Below are 20591 nucleotides of genomic sequence, written 5' to 3'. Positions count from 1 at the left end.
GCATTTCGGCGAGTTGTGAAAATTCAAGGTAGAATATTTAGAAAGAACATGAAAGTATTATAGGTGGAAAGATCAAAGCTAGAGCGCTTTGGGTAGAAGAAATTGAATAGTTGGTGAAAATGTGAGCAGGGCTTTTGTTGTGTGAACAGCTTTTGAACTACTTGCGTGATTCTTTGCCGCGCGCCGTTTCAATGTTGATCTTCATCGCTTCCTATCAACATTGAAACGGCGCGCGGCAAAGAATCACGCAAGTAGTTCAAAAGCTGTTCACACAACAAAAGCCCTGCTCACATTTTCACCAACTATTCAATTTCTTCTACCCAAAGCGCTCTAGCTTTGATCTTTCCACCTATAATACTTTCATGTTCTTTCTAAATATTCTACCTTGAATTTTCACAACTCGCCGAAATGCCAAAAATTAAATAAGAATATATCCCGGCGGCGATTAAAATAAGATAACAGTATTAAGTCATAGAATTTAAACAAATAGAAAACCAAATTTGAGGTATACTGACTTTGACTTTACGCTTTTTGTTATCTTGAGCTCATCTTCTCTGAAATGTTAATTTTTTTTTTTCAAAAATTCAAAACGACATTTCAATTAACTCGAGAATTTGAAGTTTCCACATTTAATCCATTTGATGTTGAATTAAAGCTCAGCAAATTTCCAAAATCTCACATTTTATGATTTTTACGGTTTTTAATGGGATAATAATATTCCAAATTAATAAAACTCAGTAAGTTTCCATTGGTTTTCATAGATGAAATAGTTTATCAGCGTAGTTTTATAATTATAAGCGAATTATTCTGTAATAAAACAATGGTTTTCAAGAAGAAATTCAATGATTCTCAATTTTTCTAAAATTTATACATCGGAAGCCTCAATCTTTTATTTACTTTAATGAATCATTAAATAAGCCAAAGTTTCACCAACGTAATTTTTTTTAAGGTTTAATTAATGACACTCTACCATCCTTGTGGCATTCATGTCTTGATCACTAACATAGTGAAATTTTATTTTCCAACCGGGATGATCACGCTCTTCGTTCAAGGAGGCCATCTTTATTTTGATCGTTTTGTTTTTCGGCTAAATTCTTCAGACACCAAAAAATCATAATAATTTTTTCGGTTCAGTAGTTTTGAAGATATAGCCAAAATAGTAATCCGGGTGACCCTAACAGGCTAATTGTCCTTTTTAAGGTTAAACGACACCAGTGTGCAATTAAATGTATGTTGATTGAAGAAAAAACGGCTCATTTTAGTACTTCTGTCTGCAAAACTTAAATATTTATTAAACGAAGTCGAACAGAAAAATTTTAAATTTTTTTTTTAAACTTTCTAGGATTTTTTGATGACCTGCATGGATGAATTTATAATTATAAAAATGATAAAATTTATAAATCACCTGCAGTGTTAAAAATGTTAAGTTAAATTTTCGAAAAAAAACAAGTACCAACACAATTTTATTTGTTTAGAGGACGCTGAATTAAAAAAATTCAATAAAGGTTTGAATTGATTAAATGCTGTTGGTTTTGTTTAATCAGGCAACTAAGGGTGAAAAAAACGCAAATTCTCAAAACCTATTTTGGAAAAAAACGCGTGTTGGCTGCGTTGCATGATTTCATTTTTTTTAAATTATTCCACAGATCTTAAATCTTGACGATGTTTATTTTAATGTCTTTATGAATGTCCAACATGTCTTTATGTATATCCAACAGTATATTAATAGTAATTATATTAGGCTGGAACAAATACCAATTTCTTCTTTTGTCACCCCCCCCCCCCCCCCCTTCGAAATTTCCAAAATCCCGAAGGGGGGAGTAAATAAAGTTTGAAGTATTTTAAGTAAATTTCAAATAAAAATTCAAATATCCGAAAGATTACAAGACCAAGAACCAAATTTTGGAAGATGGAAGTTAATTCACATTTTGTATTCTTGATTTTAATGAGATTTTCGATAATTAAAATACTTGATTCACAGGTTTTATGCAATAATGTAGTATGCAATTCGGTTGAATACAAGCTTTCGTGCAATTTATTCCATTTTATTTGTTTTTCGCATTATTTTTTATTGTCCCCCCCCTCGCGATGCTCCAACTCCGAGTGACAAAAGAAGGATTTGAAATTTGTTCCGGCCTTATTGGGTGATAATTACCTCATTGTAAATCTTTACCAATCTTTACCATGAATTGTTAAAAATAATTCTATTTTTTACACATGTATGTATGTGAATTTGCGCTTTGACTTCACCACATCAAAGAGAAAAAAAAGTGTAACTTATTCAACACCTTGTACCTATATTCAAATTTGTATTCACATTCTTCTTGGAAAATATAAAATAGAAATCTCCTCAATGTTTCTTAAAATGATCAAGTTTATTCAGAACTGTTTGGCATAGTACGAATCAAATTGAAGGCCAAGGATAGATTCTCAATTCAAAATTCCCGGACGCCGGAATTAGTTACACGCAACTCTTTAATAATTCAGGACCGGACTATCGTCACAATACATAGAAACACAAAATAAACCCACCCAAAGCTTTCATACTTACGATGTGTGTGAAATGTCTGTGTATTTGACAGCTGGGCCAAAAACGGTGCTATTGGAGTGATTGGAAATGGACCTCTGCAAGCTAACGCCATCGGATTTTTGGGCGGCCGCTTCGATTCGACTCATGCGGAGGAAATGTTTCACCCGAATTTTCCTCAGATACTCCAACTGAAAGACACAAACGAAAACTTTGATTAATCGAATGCTATGGAAAAGGCCAATTTATGATTCCAAGCTTGGAACAACGTTTGTCTTTTAGTTTCAATTCATGGAATTAGTGGATCGTTTACCTATTGAATAATGGACATTTCAGAGATAATTCCGATTATGGGAAGTTCCACTGGAAAATTGCAGGTTTTCCTGTTTTTTGTAAGCAATTTCATGGCTTTAGTTAGAACGTTTTCTTTGAAGAAAGAAGGCATAACATCTTTTTGAAATACACATTGAATAGTAAATCATTTTGAATTAGAAATCCGATTTTTAATTTGAAACTTCAAACATTAAGATTTGATCCTTAAGGCCAACCCCAGAAATAAATAAAACAAATTAAACCAACTGTTGAATGTTGTCATGATGAGGATTTTAAAATCATAAGTTTTATCTCTAGAAAATTGTGGTTGTTCAACGTTTTAGGTGGTAGAGCTGATAATTTTATTCGTTTTTTCTTTGATCCAATGCAGGGTGAGAAAAGTCTCGGAAAAAGTATGTTGGAAGTCCAATTGAAATTCCATGCTCAATTTCTCCCCATTCGTCTATTTCCTCTTATTGAAAATGTACACAGTCCGATCAGCTCCTACAAGACTAGGATGAACGTAGCCAGTGTAACTGTTTTTCCACAACTTGTTTGTATAAATTTGCATCACCCAACACACAAACATTTTTAACTTGTCAAGTGTAATGGAAGAAAAAAAAGAAAGTGGTTCGTGAAAGCGGCTTTCGTAAACCGTCCGCAAAAAGAGTCGGGTCGAAAATTTGTGTAACAAATTTGTCACATTTCTGTGGGAAAGGAACAAGTGAAATGGACAGAGAAGAATTGTTCAGTCGATTTCCTTCTAGTAGAATGGTAGACGCAGTTTTTTTTTCTCTGAACTATTGAACCATATTGAATGGTTCTATTCACTCTTTTTTGACCATTTTATTGATTGACAAATTGTTTTAATTCTTTCATTAGTCGGTAACTGATCAAGAAAAAATCAGCACTTACTGCCATTTTGATTTGGCTACTATGGAGTTTGTTACGTTTGTTTACTAACATGTTTACAAAAAAATCACTGAACCTCACCGCGCTCTCCTCGCCTACTGACTGAAAAAGTCAGAGAACCTTGTGATCTAATTGGCGATTTGCAGTTCAAAACGACACTCAGAGGGCACTTCGATCAAAATGATGATGTTATGGATACAAATGTCAAATCGCGTATTATTTTTGGAAGTCGCAACAGAAAATTAAATATTCTTTATGTAAATTGTGAAATAAGGAAATATGGACGGCAGAAAATGGTAAGAAAATGTGATTCACTCAATCGTTTGTAGTTTTTAAATCAGATTGTTGTTCAGTTTTTGCTGATTTTAGTTCTTCAGAAAAACTTCGTGCACCCTTCATCAACAGGAGAAATAATTGAACATAACTGTAAACGAAGCTCGTCAGACAACAAATCAAACGAATAAGAAACCGTTACAAAAATAAACGGAGTTGAAAATAAAATACCGCAAGAAAAAATCCCATGAAAACCGGGACCATAAAATCCGGATTCAGCTGCAGAGTTCTCGACAGCGAATATGTTCACTCGGAAAAAAAATTTAAGACCAGCATCTGGACATTCTCAACTTTACCATTCTTAGAAGTCTTATCAGATTGAAAACAACGCAATTGGTGTTAAATGGACTGTATGTCCATACCAAGCTACGACTGCTACCCAGCAGATTGAAATGGAAATTGTAGAGAATAAAAATTACAACTTTTGCTGAAAGTGGCTCATTAATACAGAAAAAAAATGCGGATTAATTTTCAAATAACTATTTTCTACAACACTACTTTGCACCCGTTTTAATTGAACAGATTATCAACCATCTCAATAAAAATTCACAACAGAAGCTCTAGGGAATGCTGCAAGCTATTTAATAGCGGAATTAGGCAAAAATGAAGGAATTGATGATGATAAAGAATTTCAAATGAGGAAACTTTACACTACTATTTATAATTTTATCCATTACACAGCTGGAAAATAAATTATCATACAACAACATCAACGATTAAATTTAATTTCAAAATTCACTCAGTTGATTCATTATTTACGTATGAGTTTTTTTTTTTTCAATGAAAGTTAATCCCCTACGTTGATTTATTATAAAACACTGCTAAATTCAAATTGATATGGATTAACAAGCTTAAGTTGATTGATTGATTGATTGATTGATTTATTTATAAAAGCTTTAAATATTTAGTTCATTCGCCTCTTAACAAGCTTAAGTTCAATCTGATGAACGTTGCGTTGTTTCGTATGTTCACCAAGCCAGCCATATTTCTACTCGATCAAATCTTCAAATTTCAAAATAAATTTTTGGTAAAAAAAACGTGAAATATTTTAATTGCGTGTGCAAAAATCATTGGATCGGATAAATTGAAGATTTTCTTACTCGATCCAGCACTTGTTATTTTCCAAAATGATACAGTTTCTGAAAAAAACTTAATTTTTAAAACATTTCATATTGACTGCCGTGTTAAAAATCAGCTATCATCACCCTTTTGTTAGTTCCATAAGTGAAAATCAGTTGGCGCTGCATGTCAAAAAGTTTTGCTGCAAATCGCCAATAACCTTGTATTAATTGCAATAAGTATGATTTGGACAGTTTTCCATCAATTATGCTTCTGAAATGAGTGAAATTGGAATAACTTTATTGAGCAATATTTTTCCTCTCTCCACCAAGTATATGAACATTGGACCGCTACAAGCTTTATTTGGAAATTTATAATTCTTTTTTTGTTATTTTTGCTGCAAGAAATAGCAATAAAATTTTTTGAAGCAATCCCTCCTGTCCTGAATTAGCGCAACGAGTTTTAATTTTGTATGGGAAAACAAATGTTTCGTTCAAAAATCGCCAGAGTAGTACTGAAAGATCAAAAAATATAATTTCGAATGAAAAAAATACCTTGATTCTTGCAGTACAACTCATGTGAACAAAGCACAAACCTTATTTGTACCCCAGAAACAATATTCAATGTTGTACAATTTTTTTCATTTTTTTTTTGCATTTCTGACTGCTTATTTGACCGTAGGATGAGAATAAAAAAACCTCAAAAAACTACTTTGCATTGTCAGGAAATTTATTGACTTTTATAACCTTTGCAAAATCATATCATGAAATCATTAGAAGCTTTAGCAAGCAAATTCTACCATTTTATAAAAACTTATAAATGGATTCAGGTTTTTAATTTGAAAATGGTTATAATTTTTTTTATTAAATGCTTAGCTGCTCGTCATGTTTGCAAAAAATAAAGCTTAAGAATAGTAAAAACCAAAAATCAAAAACCACCTTCATTTCAAGGTTATTTGATTTTTTTTTTCTTGATGATATAATGTGCCTATATTTCTTTTTCCATAAGAATTTCCAAACAAAATTAAAACGCGTTGCGCTTACTCAGGAATCAACCTAATCATCTTTTACACTGATCCTTGGTGATCCAAAAGGCATCAAAAACATATGAAAGCAAAAAAATTTTTTTTTTGCGGCAGTCTAATGTACATGCTCAGTTTGTCGAATCTTTTTACCGAATTACCCGAGATTTTCTCATTTTTTTTTTTCTTAAATTGGTATGGTGCCCACTCTTTTTGGGGCTTCAAATTTCGTAGGAACGATTCCCGGCTTCAAAAACTTCTCTGATCAGTAGTTTCCGCGTCTATTGAGGACATACAGAAATAACAACCCAAGTATAACCTATTTAGCCAACTAGCATTAGGAAGTTTTATTGTGGTTTTATTATGGCATTTAATGACTATTTTATTAAATTCTTGAAAAATGTTGATACTCATGTTTCGATTATTTGTTTTAGGTAGAATTTAAAACGATAATAAAGCCTTAATTATATATACTTTTTTTTGTTTCGATTATAGTCGTTTTATCATTCGCGACTTTATCAACGTTACAGTTGGCGGATCGTTAAAGAAAATCCAGAAAATTCATTCTAGCCGTTCGTGAGTACGGACGCATTTTAACGACGGTCTGCAATAATTTTTGCTAGTATATATATATATATATTTTTTTTTTGTTTTGTGTCGCGCCGCACTCGGTCATTTTATTTTTTTATTATGAATTGCTGTATCAAAAGCTGCAGTGTCAGTGATGATCGCTTCCTATTGAAGTGTGAATTTTGTAAAAAGCGCTATCACGCGGCTTGTATTGGAGTTCAACGACATCAGGAGAACGTTATTCAACATTACATGATCCCGCTCTGTGAAGACTGCCAGCATCATTTGAAAGCTGGAATTGATACGAGCAAGGTATTAAGTCAACAAGAGTAATTAATTAGCTCACTCAACTCACAAACGGACTCCAGCCTGCGCATCTCTGCCGAATTAAAAAAGTTCAATGCAATGGGTGAGCTGTTTGAAAATATGGAGCTCCAACTGAAAGAAGCGGTGTCGGCGATAAACAACAATACGGCAACAAAAGTCAACAATGCTGTGTCAACATTATCGCAGTGTATGGAAAATACTAAAGGCACAAACAGTTGTGAGCTCGCAGATGTAAAAAAACCACCTCACTTCCCTTTTTAATATTTCAATGGAAGCAAGTAGGGACCGTATCGAAAATTATGTGTCTGATCTCACTACGGACCTACAGAAAGAACTCAAACGCATTTGTGATGATGTGCAAAATATAAGCTCCGTTACTGTGGATATGGCAGCTCATTGCACCGATCACCGCCCTACCATGTCCCACACTACAGAGGACGCTTTAAATGTAATTGAAACTAATGTATTAATGGAACTGACAATTGCTAACAGTTCTGACAACTGCGGTTGGCGCCTCCTGGGTTCTAAAAAAGTGTGGCGTTCAGACTGGACTGACTATGACGCGCGTAAATTACGCTATGTTCAGCAGCAAAAGGCTAGAGATAAAGCATTGAAGAAAAGGAAAGCCAATAAAAAAATTGGGAATCTCAGCAACAAATCCAAGAACAACAACAGCAACAATTTACGTAATTTAAATAATAACAACGCCCGAAATGAGGAGCACACCTTCAACTATTACAACTACAACAATGCCAACAACAATAGAAACAGCAACATAGACCAGGATACCCCTTCATGTAGTTACAGCGATTACAATAGTACCAGGATCCCCCACATCAATCATCAACCAGTTATCAACTCTCTGCTTCCGGATAAAAAGCTACTAGCAGCTGCAAAAGCAACATTTTCAAAACCTCCAGTAGAAAATCAGCGTGGTATAAGGTTCCAACGTGGTGAAGTACTGAATCCATATCCGGCAGATCATCAGCTTGCACGAGTAAGCACGGTCTCGACGATAGGAAATCCAGATTTGGCGCGCTCGCCCCAGAGGCCTTCTCCATGTCAAGCGTGTGCATGTAGGCATTCGTGTTTTGCCAGGATCTGACGGGCCCCTTGGAGGACAACAACGATGTAGTTAGGTATGATATGAAAAACTCTGCTTGCAAGAAAATCAATTCCTCTCTATGCGACAGTAAAGAAATAACAATTTATTGTCAAAATTTTAATAGAATGAAAAGTGCCTTAAAATTAAATGAAATTTACAGGCGTGTAGCTGCTTGTAGCTACCCCTTAATATTAGCAACTGAGACGAGTTGGGATTCTTGCGTTAAAAGCTCCGAAGTCTTCGCTGATAAATTTAATGTCTATAGAGACGATCGTGATAAATTGTTATCCGACAAGAAATCCGGGGGTGGCGTTTTAATTGCAATTTCTTCTGATTATGAATCTGAAGAAATCCCATCTAATAAACACAAGGAATTTGACCATGTTTGGGTTAAATCCGTGATAGGAAATCAAGTTCACATTTTTGGATCTGTGTATTTTCCCCCTGAAGGTGCCAAAACTGAGTCCTATAAAATGTTTTTTAGTATTGCTGATAATATAATTTCAAATTTCGAGTCTGACGCCAATGTTCACATATATGGCGACTTTAATCAAAGTGCTGCTGATTTTATTGTAGATGACCACAACGAATCTCTTTTGATTCCAATAATTGGGGAAAACTCAACACTTCTAACATTATTTGAAAAGAGTTCTGAGATTGGACTTAATCAAATAAATCACGTACGAAATCAGAATAACTGCTACCTTGATTTATTGTTTACTAATATGACGGATGATTTCTGTGTGATTGAGGCACCAAATCCACTTTGGAAAAATGAAGTATTTCACTCTGCTATTGAATATTCCATTTTCATTCATGACAACGCCACAATGTCGGATGACAATTTATCTGAACCTTATTTTGACTTCAAACATGCAAACTACGAACTAATTAAAAACAAATTAAACTCGATTGATTGGCAAAGTAGAATTCGTAGTTTATCAACACATCAGGCTGTAACTTTTTTCTACCAAAACATATTCGATATATTAGAGTCTGCAGTACCCAAAAAACGTAGAAAAAAGCCGAATAGAAATCCGAAGTGGTATAGTAAGAAGATACTTAATCTTAAAAATAGAAAGCAGAAAGCCCATAAAAACTATAAAAAAGATGCAAATGATATGAACCTCACAATATATTTGACTATCTGTGATCAACTAAATATGGAAATGAAAATCGCACACGAGGAGTATAATAGAGGAATAGAAAGTAATATCAAATCAGACCCAAAATCATTTTTCAGCCTAGTTAAAGATATACAGAAGTCTAGCAATTTTCCGACAAATATGCAGTTCAACGACAAAATCGGTAAAAATCCTGCGGAAATCAGTAACTTATTTGCTAATTTTTTTCAAGATGTTTACACAACCCGTAACGAAGAGGATCGAGATTATGATTATTTCTCGTATCTTCCTGAATCTTCATTAAATATCACTGTTGATAATGTATCACCCAACGAAATTTTGAATGCTTTAAACACCTTAGACGCCTCTAAAGGGGCAGGTCCTGATGGATTGCCGCCAGTATTTTTGAAATCATTATCAAATGAGTTAGTGAAACCCTTGTTTTGGTTGTTCAATTCATCTTTAAAAAGCGGCATACTACCCCCCATTTGGAAAGAATCGTATTTGGTTCCGATTTTCAAAACCGGCAAAAAGTCAGATGTTAAAAATTATCGTGGAATTGCTATATTATCTTGCATCCCTAAGTTATTTGAATCAATAATTAATCAACACATTTTTTCTCAAGTTAAAAATGCAATCACTACTAAACAACATGGTTTTATTAGAGGACGTTCTACTTCCACCAATTTACTAAATTTTGTAAATTTCTCGATAAATGCCATAGATGAAGGGAATTATGTTGAAACATTATATACTGATTTTAGCAAAGCATTTGATAGAGTTGATATTCCTTTATTGCTTTTCAAATTATCTAAAATAGGTTTCAATCATAAATTATTAAAGTGGGTTCAGTCATACCTGCACGGAAGAACGCAACAAGTAAGATTTGAAGGAAATTTGTCGTCTGTTGTGCATGTTACATCAGGAGTGCCACAGGGATCCCATCTGGGTCCTTTACTATTTATTTTATTTGTCAATGATGTTGAACACATTTTAAATCATTTAAATGTTTTAATATATGCAGACGACATGAAACTTTTCATGGAAATACGTAAACCATCTGATATTGAATCCTTCCAAAGAGAAGTTGATAATTTTTATGTATGGTGTACAAAAAGCTTGCTAGAGATAAACGTAAAAAAATGCATCTCAATCTCATTTACCAAAAAGCGAAATGTAAGACAGGACACCATCACCATTGGTCAAAAATCTGTAGAAAGATGCAATCAAGTCAGAGACTTAGGAGTCATACTAGATTCTGAACTGACCTTTGTAGAACACTACAATAACATAATTTACAAGGCAAGTAATATGCTCGGGTTTATAAAAAGGTTTAGTTTTCAATTCAATGATCCCTATACCATCAAAACACTGTATGTAACATATGTTAGGCCCCTTCTTGAGTACTGCAGTGTTGTCTGGGCTCCATATCAAGGTACACATAAAGACCGCATTGAGTCAGTACAAAAACAGTTTTTATTATATGCATTACGCAGGTTAGGTTGGAGCTCGTATCAGCTACCTTCGTATGAATCTCGATGTATGTTAATTAAAATAGATAGTCTTGATAAACGACGTGATTTTGCAATGTTAGCTTTTATAAATGATGTTATTGGGCAAAGAGTAAATGATGCAAACATTTTAGAAAAACTTAACTTTTATTCTCCCACTCGGTATTTAAGAAACAGGAATCTTTTCTACATAAATAAACAAAGAACAAACTATGCCCAAAATGGACCTATAAATAAGATCATGATCTGCTATAACAAATACTGCACCATAATTGATATAACAATGAACAAAAATGAACTGAAGAGAGTGCTTCTATCATAACATTATACTTATATAGATTTAAGGCAAACATGTAAAACGGTCTACGCAAATGATTGACGTCAAATAAATAAATAAATAAATGAAAAACTTGTCTGGTAAAACTGTGTTCGATATTTACTCTTGGGCTCGAACTCGCGAACATCGGCTCAGGAGACAACAGACTTGCCAACTGAGCTATATCACAAGCACTAATTCAATATACTGTTTAAGTTGTTTTGAAAGAGTTTTGAATTAACAAAGGATTCAAATTACAATAAAACACAAACCTAGAAGTTTCCTCCAAGCTTTATTTTAAAATCGCCATAAAACTTAGTGACAGTTCTTGATTAAGATGTCAACACTGAACACGCTCAGGTGAGATTGCTCATATTTGAGTTTGTAATCTCATTTCTAGCGTAACATTTAAAAAGGGCGAAACTAGCAGTTAGCTCGAAACGAGAAAAACGCGTTTGAAAATTCGGAACACCTATTCAAATCCTATTTATAAAATCGACCACTTTTTGTTCAACAAAATCAAGAAATGTGCATTATATTCTCTTATTGTTCGATGGTTATCAAGAACTTTAACTTTTTTCACGTAATTTCAGATATTTTCGAGTTTCGCCTTATTATTGTTTTCGATTTCAGTTACGCCTGCAAGTTTCGCCCAATTGATCGGCCGTTTTTGTTTTGGTTTTGAAGTTACGCCCATTCATCCTACACGCAAAAACTAATTAGGCCGTTTTGTCACACACGGTCAACTCAGTTACGCCTTTTGGCTCTACACGAATAGAAAAATTCACTCCATTTTGAATAGGCGTAACTTCACGTTCCAACGAAAATGCATCAACAGGAAGTTTCGCCCAATTGAATTTTATCAATTTTTTGAAAGTTTTAAGTAATTTTAAGACGAAACCGCGTTTGATAGGTAAAGTGCAACCGCGTGCATCCGGAATGACCGTTAACTTGATTTGTTTACATTTGGCAGTTTCGACCTTTTGAAATGTTACGCTAGATTTTTATACATTTTTGATAGTTAAAATAAATTTAAAAAAAATACAAAAACAATTTTGCGGAACTGGTACAAATATCCCTACAATATGACTATTGAATAAAAGGGCCCAACTGGTAGGAGTAAAGATGGCGGCTTCCGGGTAGAATTCGGGTTTTACTGTCCGATGCCATTTTGACATCCAAGATGGCGGTTTCCGCTGAACTTTAAAATGCTGTAAATCATTGAAAATTGCATAAAACCCCCTAATTATGGGTATTGGGTGAAAAGGCTTAACGGGTAGAAGTCACATTGCTCTATCTGACGCCATTCTGAAAGTCAAGATATTTTACTAACCAATTCAATGCCATCTTGAAGCAAAACGTGTAAAAATGAAGAAAACTTCAGCTTTAAAAAGTTCGTGCTGGTGGTTTATGAGTGTTTAACTGTTTGTCATGATTTTTATCAACCCGGTTTGTCTTACAAAATTCTTGTGCAGAACAATAAACATCAATAAATGATTGTTAACTCGCTTCACTAAAATGCCAATAAAAAATAGTGGTTTCGTTAAAAAAAATTGTGTTTTGATTACTTTATTGAAATAAGGAGCTAAATCTGCACTAATTTGAACATTTTCGTGGAAGACTTAGAACTAATTTTAAAGTATTGCAAATTTTAGTGGGAAAATCCACCAGTTTTTCAAACTTCGATGGTCAATTTTTTAGAAAAATTACTCGTAAATCCACTTTTTTTGTGCCAATTTTGAAGAAAAAGAATTTATCTCGAAGAAATTCTTTTCAAAGTATAAAATTTTCATTAGATTCCTCGAATTATCAAAGAAAAAGGCAAGTCCCCTAGTTAATTTATAGATTTTTCGTAATTGTGACGTCGCAGCCTGTACAAATATTAGAGCAGGGCTGTCTTGGCACTACCTACTTTAAATATTCCTTGGTAAATGATGTTTAATCTTGCTTTGATTTATTTTATATTTTTAGGTTTTTTCAATTTGGTTTGAACTTGTTAAGTCTACTTTGATAATGTTTTATAAAATTTTATTTTGTTCTATTTTAGTTGGTCTTGTTAACTCTTGTTTCTTGGTTTATTTATCATCGTGTTTTTTTAATTGATTTTGGTTGTTTTATCCTGTCCCATCTTGTTTTATTTTGTTAAATCCTTGTTTCATGATGTTCTGTTATGCGTTTTCTAGTTTTCTATCGTTTTGAATTAATTTATATTGTTCATCTTTTTCACTATGTTTCATTTTTATATATCTGGTTGTGGTTTGTTTCACCTTGTTTAAGTGTACTGTATCTGTATTTTTTTGTAAGTCTTTCTGAATTAAATTTTATTAACTTTTATCTTATTTAACCTCCACTCCCTTTATTGTCTTGTTTAATGTGGTTTTGTCTTTTTTTCCAATGTTTTCATACATGATCTTATTCTACCTTATTTTATTTCGGTAAGTTAAGTTTCGTCATATGTTAATATTGACTTATCTTGTTTTTGTTTGATTTTTTATGGTGAATCTTGTTTAATCCAGTTTTATTCATACGCATCTTAATCTTATTTGTTTGACAAGTTTTGTTTTTATTTTTTCGATTTTGTTTTTAGATTTCACATGGTTAAGTTTTTTTTCCAAATTTATATAGTTTAGTTTTTTCTCAGTTTTTTTTCTTATCGATTTTTCATGTTTTACTTTGTTCCACATTTTCCCGAAAATATATTTATCTAATTTCAATGAGATTTTCGACTTTTTACAGCGTTTGAAAGATCAGCGGAAATCACCACCTCGGGTGGCGTCAGATAGCGAAATTTCACTTATATTCGTACAGCTGCTTCACTAAATATTAATATTGTGGAAGATTCATAATTTATAGCATTTTAAAGTTCAGCGGAAGCCGCCATCTTGGATTCAAAAATGGCGTCAGTAAACGAAATTCAACTTCTTCTTCACATAATTTGGAGGGTTGTATGCGGAGAAGCATTTGTTCAGGGCCAATAAATCGCATGATGGCCTCTTACAATCAACACTGCGAAACCATTGACTTTACAATATCTCGGCAAAAACTCAAGCAATATTTTAATCGAAGAAATCTCAACTCTTAACAAAAATTGTAAAGCAGACACTGCTTAAACCTATTCTTCAGGAAATGCATACCTATGTATCAAACTAGTCTACGTTACGGTTGACGAATCAATAAATATGCTATGGTTATGAGATAGAATCTCTGTCATAACATAGTTGTAGTGGTTGATTAGTTGTTCACACGCTAGAACACATTTGATAGTATATCTTCTTTGATAAAAAAAAACTTATCCGGTAAAACTGTGTTAGATGTATACTCTGGGCTCGAACTCGCGTACATCGGCTCAGGAAGCAACTGACTTGTCAACTGAGCAATATCACAAGCCCGCAAGGTACTTTTCTGAACTGTTATCTTTCTAGAAGTCAACCAATTTACTTGAAAATGAAAAAAATAGTAGCAAACGGTCGCAAATTGAATTTCCTTCAAAATGAATATAATTTGGTCATTGAAAAGTTTAAGTTGTTTGTGTTGTGATCAGGGAAGCAAATCGAGCAGAACTGATAATGATAACTGGTTTATCGCTTGTTTTACACTGAACGATAAATATGAGAACGCGAAGACTTATCAGCCGTTTCCAATGACGATCAAGATCTCGGTCTAAATTATTTTCTCTCAGTCAGTTCTAGTTTTGAGAAAATTCTCCGACAAAACAAGCAAGAAAACAAACGTACAGATAGTGCTTTTTCCAGCTATTTACGTCCATTCTGACTTTTCGCGCCCTTAACTTCATGCAAATTAGTGAGAAATTTTCTCTTGTCCGTGAGCGAGAACTTATCCTTAACGTTAAAAGAGAGGACAAATTTGAATCGTAATGCACAACTTATCGAGAGCAAAATTGAAATTGATAAAATTTTAAAAAATCATCTCAATTATGTTAGATTTGTAAAAATCCGTCCATCTGTAGGGCCAAAACAGTTTTCAGAGCACATTTCCTTCATAAAAATTTACACGCATTCACTCACTCTGCTGGATTCCATCCGATTTCTCTAAAATTTTTTGTTTCAGAATCCTCTCGTCATTTTTAAAGAAGATCTTATATTTTTATTGTTTTACAATGTTACAATTTTCTCGTAAAATTAAAAAGTTTCCATTTTTTGTGACGTGAATTTACTCTTTTGCGACTGTATTTGTTCGCTTTTGAAAACAACCCCATTGAATATAAATAAAATCAATGCAATAGTCCCAACGATCATAATAAAGCTGACATTGTTTTATTTGTGAAGCTTTTATATATAAGAAACCTTTCTCAAATCCATCGTCTGTGTTGTGTCGAGTTTTGCTTCAAATTCCTGTACTCTGCATAATGCAGGAAAAAAAAACAAAAAGAGACCTTCTCCATTTTTGTTGCGAAAGTAATTAAGAATTACTAGTGGTCCTCAAAAACATAAATCCTTGATTTAAAATTAATAATTTGCATTACTTGGTACTGTAGAAATATTGTTAGGTGTTGCCTTTTCCCACCCGTCAAATTAACGGGTTTCCATGTAACTAGTTAAAAGGTCCGTAAACCTAGTGTTAATAACTGCATTTTTATTAATGTTAACATAAAGAACTGCTTACTTTGCAGCTTGGATGTCATATGTACAAATATTTAAGCCTTATTTTTGGAAACGTGTCCACCAAGTTGTAGGACGGTAGTTACAGATACACCTAAATTATGGGTTTGATTCCTATCTCGGTACAGGGTGTTGATTGTCTGTCTTAATTTTATTCAGTCTATGAAGCCATTTATGGCTTAAATGGTATATCTCTTTTTATTTATTCGACCTGCACTATTTCCCCGATTATTTGAATAATGTGCCGCTATATATCCAGCTTCAATCTGATATTGAAATGCGAGAAATCTTAGGAATGTTCACAGTCTATAAACATATTTTTTGCGTCTTCCTTCATCGTTAAAGCATTCATAGTTAAATTGTAAACTTCTTAGACAGGAAGACTAAACATTGTCTAGTCTTCAGTTTGATTCTTATATCATTCAAAATGGCTCAAAAGGTTGTTGATTAAACAGGATACAATACACCGTTTATTTCATCTTCCACGAATTTTGTCTGGTGGCAGAAAACAGTCGGTGTTGTTTCGTTGAACTCTAATAATAATCTTTTCTTAGATCAATTGAAACGGATGTCGATGCATTCTGAGGGCTCCATAAATGATTATTTTACGAGAAATTTTATTGTGGAAAAAATCAGTTCGATGTCTACTTTAACAAGTTATCTTATTTATTTAATGCCTTCTCCTTGTTATTCGAATAAAACTGATGAAAAAGTTCCTCGTCATTCATTATTCAAACCGCTACGCTATGAATCAGCTGCTGGATCAATGGAAACGAAAAGACAGATAACGGTAGAAATTGAACCAAACACCTACCAAATCGCCACATCCGATGTATTCCATAATCATGGTGAGGGGCTCCTTGATGGTGCAGCATCCCAGCAACGTCACGATATTCGGATGCCGGCCGACGCGTTTCATCATGCTGATCTCGTCCAGGAACTCTTCAAACTCATCCGATTTGGGACTTTCTGTTTGGGAGAAAGAGGAAAAACGAAATTCAATTAGGTTCAAACTTTGCCCCGGCCAAAAGGTGGATTGGGAGAAGATTCTTCGAAGAGAAATAGGTGTTCAATGAATGCGTTAACAATGAATGTTAAAGTGCTGAGAGTTCTGAGAAGGTGCTTTCAATTTAGGTGCAAACAGGAGACAAGAATTTATCAAAAGCATCAAATTAAAATATTCCGGAAACTGAAATTTAACCTTAATTACATCCCACACCTTTCTAGAGAAACATAATGATAATGATGATGATTATTTATATTGTTTTTTTTTTTTTTCAAATTTTGAATCAAAAATGTTTTTTTTAAAAAGCATTTTTCCATTTTTTTTTCCAATTCTATGCAGTAAATCTTATTTCCCACCACACAATTTAAAGCATGTTTTTGATTTCATTTACTGTCAAGTAGATACCTTTCTCGTTAGTACCACAGAGAACAGAGTTCGGGCTGGAGCTCAAAACGTGTGTGAGATTATCAACCTAAGTTTCAAACCAAATTCGTAAGTGGACTAACATCCATAAGATGTCGCTACCAGTACCCCTAATATTTTTTTCATTTTTTCGACACGCTTAGAAATTAATATTTACTCATTGCTTACCTCAAAGGAGGCCAGTGCAATTTATGAGAGTTACACAACTTTTAGTCTAATAAATCATAAAAAACTCATGATTTAAAAAATGCAAATCATATTTGAATCACAGTTGATTTAATCGCAGTCATATGCCCCATATTGAATTAAAAGTTGAATGCCAAGTTTGAAAGTATGGGCTGGAATTTTACTATCAGTAAACTTTTCTAGAACAGAAAATGTAAACATGTAATTGTAAATTATGGGTCGATATCCTGGTTGATGTTACCTGTGATCGATACATGAGTACTTGTATTTCAGGATTAGTAATCAGTAGAAATGAATAAAGTTATTATTAATCATGATTGGGCTTGTAACCTAATGTATCGATTTCAGGTAACATCAACCGGAATATCGACCCATAATTTACAATTATAACATTTATGTTCACATTTTCTGTTCTAGAAAAGTTTACTGATAGTAAAATTCCAGCCCATCCTTTCAAACTTGGAGTTCAACTTTTAATTCAATATGGGGCATATGCTAAGGCATATGACAGCTATTAAATCAACTGTGATTGAAATATGAATTGCATTTTTTAAATCATGATGTTTTTTTTAAATTTATTACACAAAAAGATGTGTTTCTGTCATATATTGCACTGGTCTCCTTTGATATAAGCGATGAGTATAAATTTCTAAGCGTGTCGAAAAAATACTAAAATAGGTGTACTGGTAGCGACATCTTATGGATGTTAGTCCACTTACGAATTTGGTTTGAAACTTAGGTTGGTTTTCTCACACACGTTTTCAACACATTTTTGTTCGGGGCTCGTTGTCTGTTCTCTGTGTATCATTTGGTAATATGCATAAGGAGTGTATTCGAAAAAAAAGAAATACTTTTTTGTGTAATGGTAATGTATTGTTAACATATAAAAAAAATTTGTGATGTTCTGTCGAGTTTTTGAGATGGCATCCGATGAAGAAATTTTTCGACTTTAATTTTTGGGCAATACGTGCGTCGTTTATAATGCATATACACCACCTATTTTCAAATCAAGGTAATTTTTGATCACGTTTGCTGTTTCCTGAAGCTTTACTTTCAAAATAACTCAAAATTTTGAATTTGGTCAAAACAAATGTTCCCAATTGTTCGCCTTAGACACGAAAACAACATATTTGATTTTTTATCACTCCAACACCGTTTTAATAAAAAGCACAATTTCAGATCCAACTTAAATAGGGTATAAACTTTGTGGGATCTATTAAAGAGCTTTGCAGAGAAAACGGTCGCATTTGGAGGCAGTCTTCTTAGTATTTTAAGCCATTCATCCTGTAAATCGTAATGAAAGAATCAGTAATTTGTAGTTTCCGCAAGCCTGCTCAAGTACTAGACATTGAATTTTTCAACTTTTTCTCTTTGTTTATCTCCGAAAAACACAGGCGAGACTTTTTTACGAAAAGTTTCTAGTTGAAATCTGGCCAGGTGACGCACAGTGGTCCAAAACCTAGAAAAGCTGGCAGAAAGTCGATTTATGAAGCGCTCATAATTATCTTTCCAAATATTTCATCGTGTTCCGGCATTTTCAAGCTAAATGAAACCATGAAAATGATAGTCTTTAGTTTACCCGTTTCGGATTTCTCAAAGAAATGCTAAGAAAAGATTGAATATTTTTTGAAAAATTCGCAAAGATTTGCTTACATTGAAAAACGAATACATATTCAAATCGCGAATATATATTGCTATGCAATTATTTTAATATTTTTGTTAGGCATATTTTACACTTTATATAATAAAAATTTGTGATTTGGAATAAAGTTGAAATTTTTTATATGGAATTTAGTTACAAAAAACGATAAATATTTTGAATTTTATAATTTCAACTAGAGATTTAAAAAAAACTCCACATAACTCCACTCTAACTTTACGTTGGATAGATTCCCACATTCTGGGCTACAAAATATGGCAAATTGGGCTGCCTTTTTTGCCATTTTTGGAGAACGACGTCAAAGAGTTGAACCTCTTTTTTCATCAAATTTGACTTCTAAGCAAATAACCTCCCGGATCACGAACTAAATTGATATTTAATTGGATCTCTAGGTTGATTTTTCTCAAATATACATTCATTAAACATCCTTTTCATATTTTGAAGTATGAATTTCTCTGTTTTTTTTTACTATTAGGAAAACTCTCAAAAGATAAATCAATTATGGTTTCTCAAATATTCTTCTGATTATTGTTCAAATCATAGAACCTTTTTTGCTGTTCAATATTCATGAGAACCAATTGAAATTTTAAAAATTGTTAGAAACTTTTATGGTATTATTTTAAAAATATGAAATATGAAATAAATTTAAAAATAAATATTGAAAGTTAAATTAAAAAATTTAGAAAATATGTAGCAAAAATATTGTATTACTCGTTTAAAATTTAAATTAAGTTATTTGTGTTAAAACAACCATTGATATAATAAATGATCATTTAAGAAAAAAAGCCTACAAACCTTAATTTCAAAATTTAGATCAGCAGTGACAAAATTTTTGAACAATTCTCATCTATCATAAAATTTCTATATTGACTCGTTAATTAATGAAAAATTAAAAAAAGTGATCGGTACTAGAGCGTTGTCAGGTCAATCTGTTTTGATTTAGTTTCATATGTATTGTAATTTTGAGATATTTTTTTCAATTCAATTCAATTTACCTTTCTAGGATGTGATAGATTTTGCAGCAATCTGTTGGAAAATTTTAATACAAGAATTTACTTAGATACTGAGATATTAAATTGTATTTAATTTTTCGAATTCTTACAATAAAAAAAGAAATTTAAAAGAAAATATGAAAAGAATGTGTTTTTTTGTGAAATTTTAATTATTGAAAAATTTCGAAAGGTTTCAGAGCAAAAATAGTTGAAAACAGACTTTTTGCCAGCTTTTTTGAGAATTTTACCACTGTGTGACGGGTTTAAAAGTTCGTTTTTCTGTCCATCACGAAATTGTTCAAAGCATATCTCCACAGGCCGACCAAATATTTTGCGCACGATTTTACCACCATTTTTTTTTTATTTTACCAGTGGCCAGCTTTTCTACCTTGTAGAAATGTAGCCAAGCCTTTTAGAATGTCAGCTAGACGAATCAGTCAAAAAAATTGACTTTTTTTATCATTTCCTCATTCATGTTTTCGGATTGAGCTTGAAAAAGCTTGTTTTGGGGTCTCCTACAGGGACTTTCCTGGATTTTTCTCGATCCAGCCCAAAAAATTTTGTCAATGAACTTCAGTATTATGTGCT

The 20591-nt window shown here is 32.9% G+C and overlaps 1 protein-coding gene across 3 annotated transcripts in view; it reads right to left on the bottom strand.

Moving 5' to 3' along the window:
- The window catches only part of LOC129750050 (platelet-derived growth factor receptor alpha), a 519951-nt gene that overhangs the window by 23366 nt on the left and 475994 nt on the right, over positions 1-20591 (bottom strand). For all 3 annotated transcript variants that reach the window (XM_055745248.1, XM_055745246.1, XM_055745247.1), the window contains 2 exons: positions 16551-16705; positions 2552-2718 (listed from right to left, as the gene is read on the bottom strand). In XM_055745248.1, the coding sequence (XP_055601223.1) occupies positions 2552-2718; positions 16551-16705 (322 nt within the window). The remainder of the gene's footprint in view (positions 1-2551; positions 2719-16550; positions 16706-20591) is intronic.

Source organism: Uranotaenia lowii, chromosome 2, assembly GCF_029784155.1.
Source record: "Uranotaenia lowii strain MFRU-FL chromosome 2, ASM2978415v1, whole genome shotgun sequence".
Classification (NCBI taxonomy): domain Eukaryota; kingdom Metazoa; phylum Arthropoda; class Insecta; order Diptera; family Culicidae; genus Uranotaenia; species Uranotaenia lowii.
Note: the sequence above shows the minus strand (reverse complement) of the source record. Positions and strands in the feature narration are given on the sequence as shown.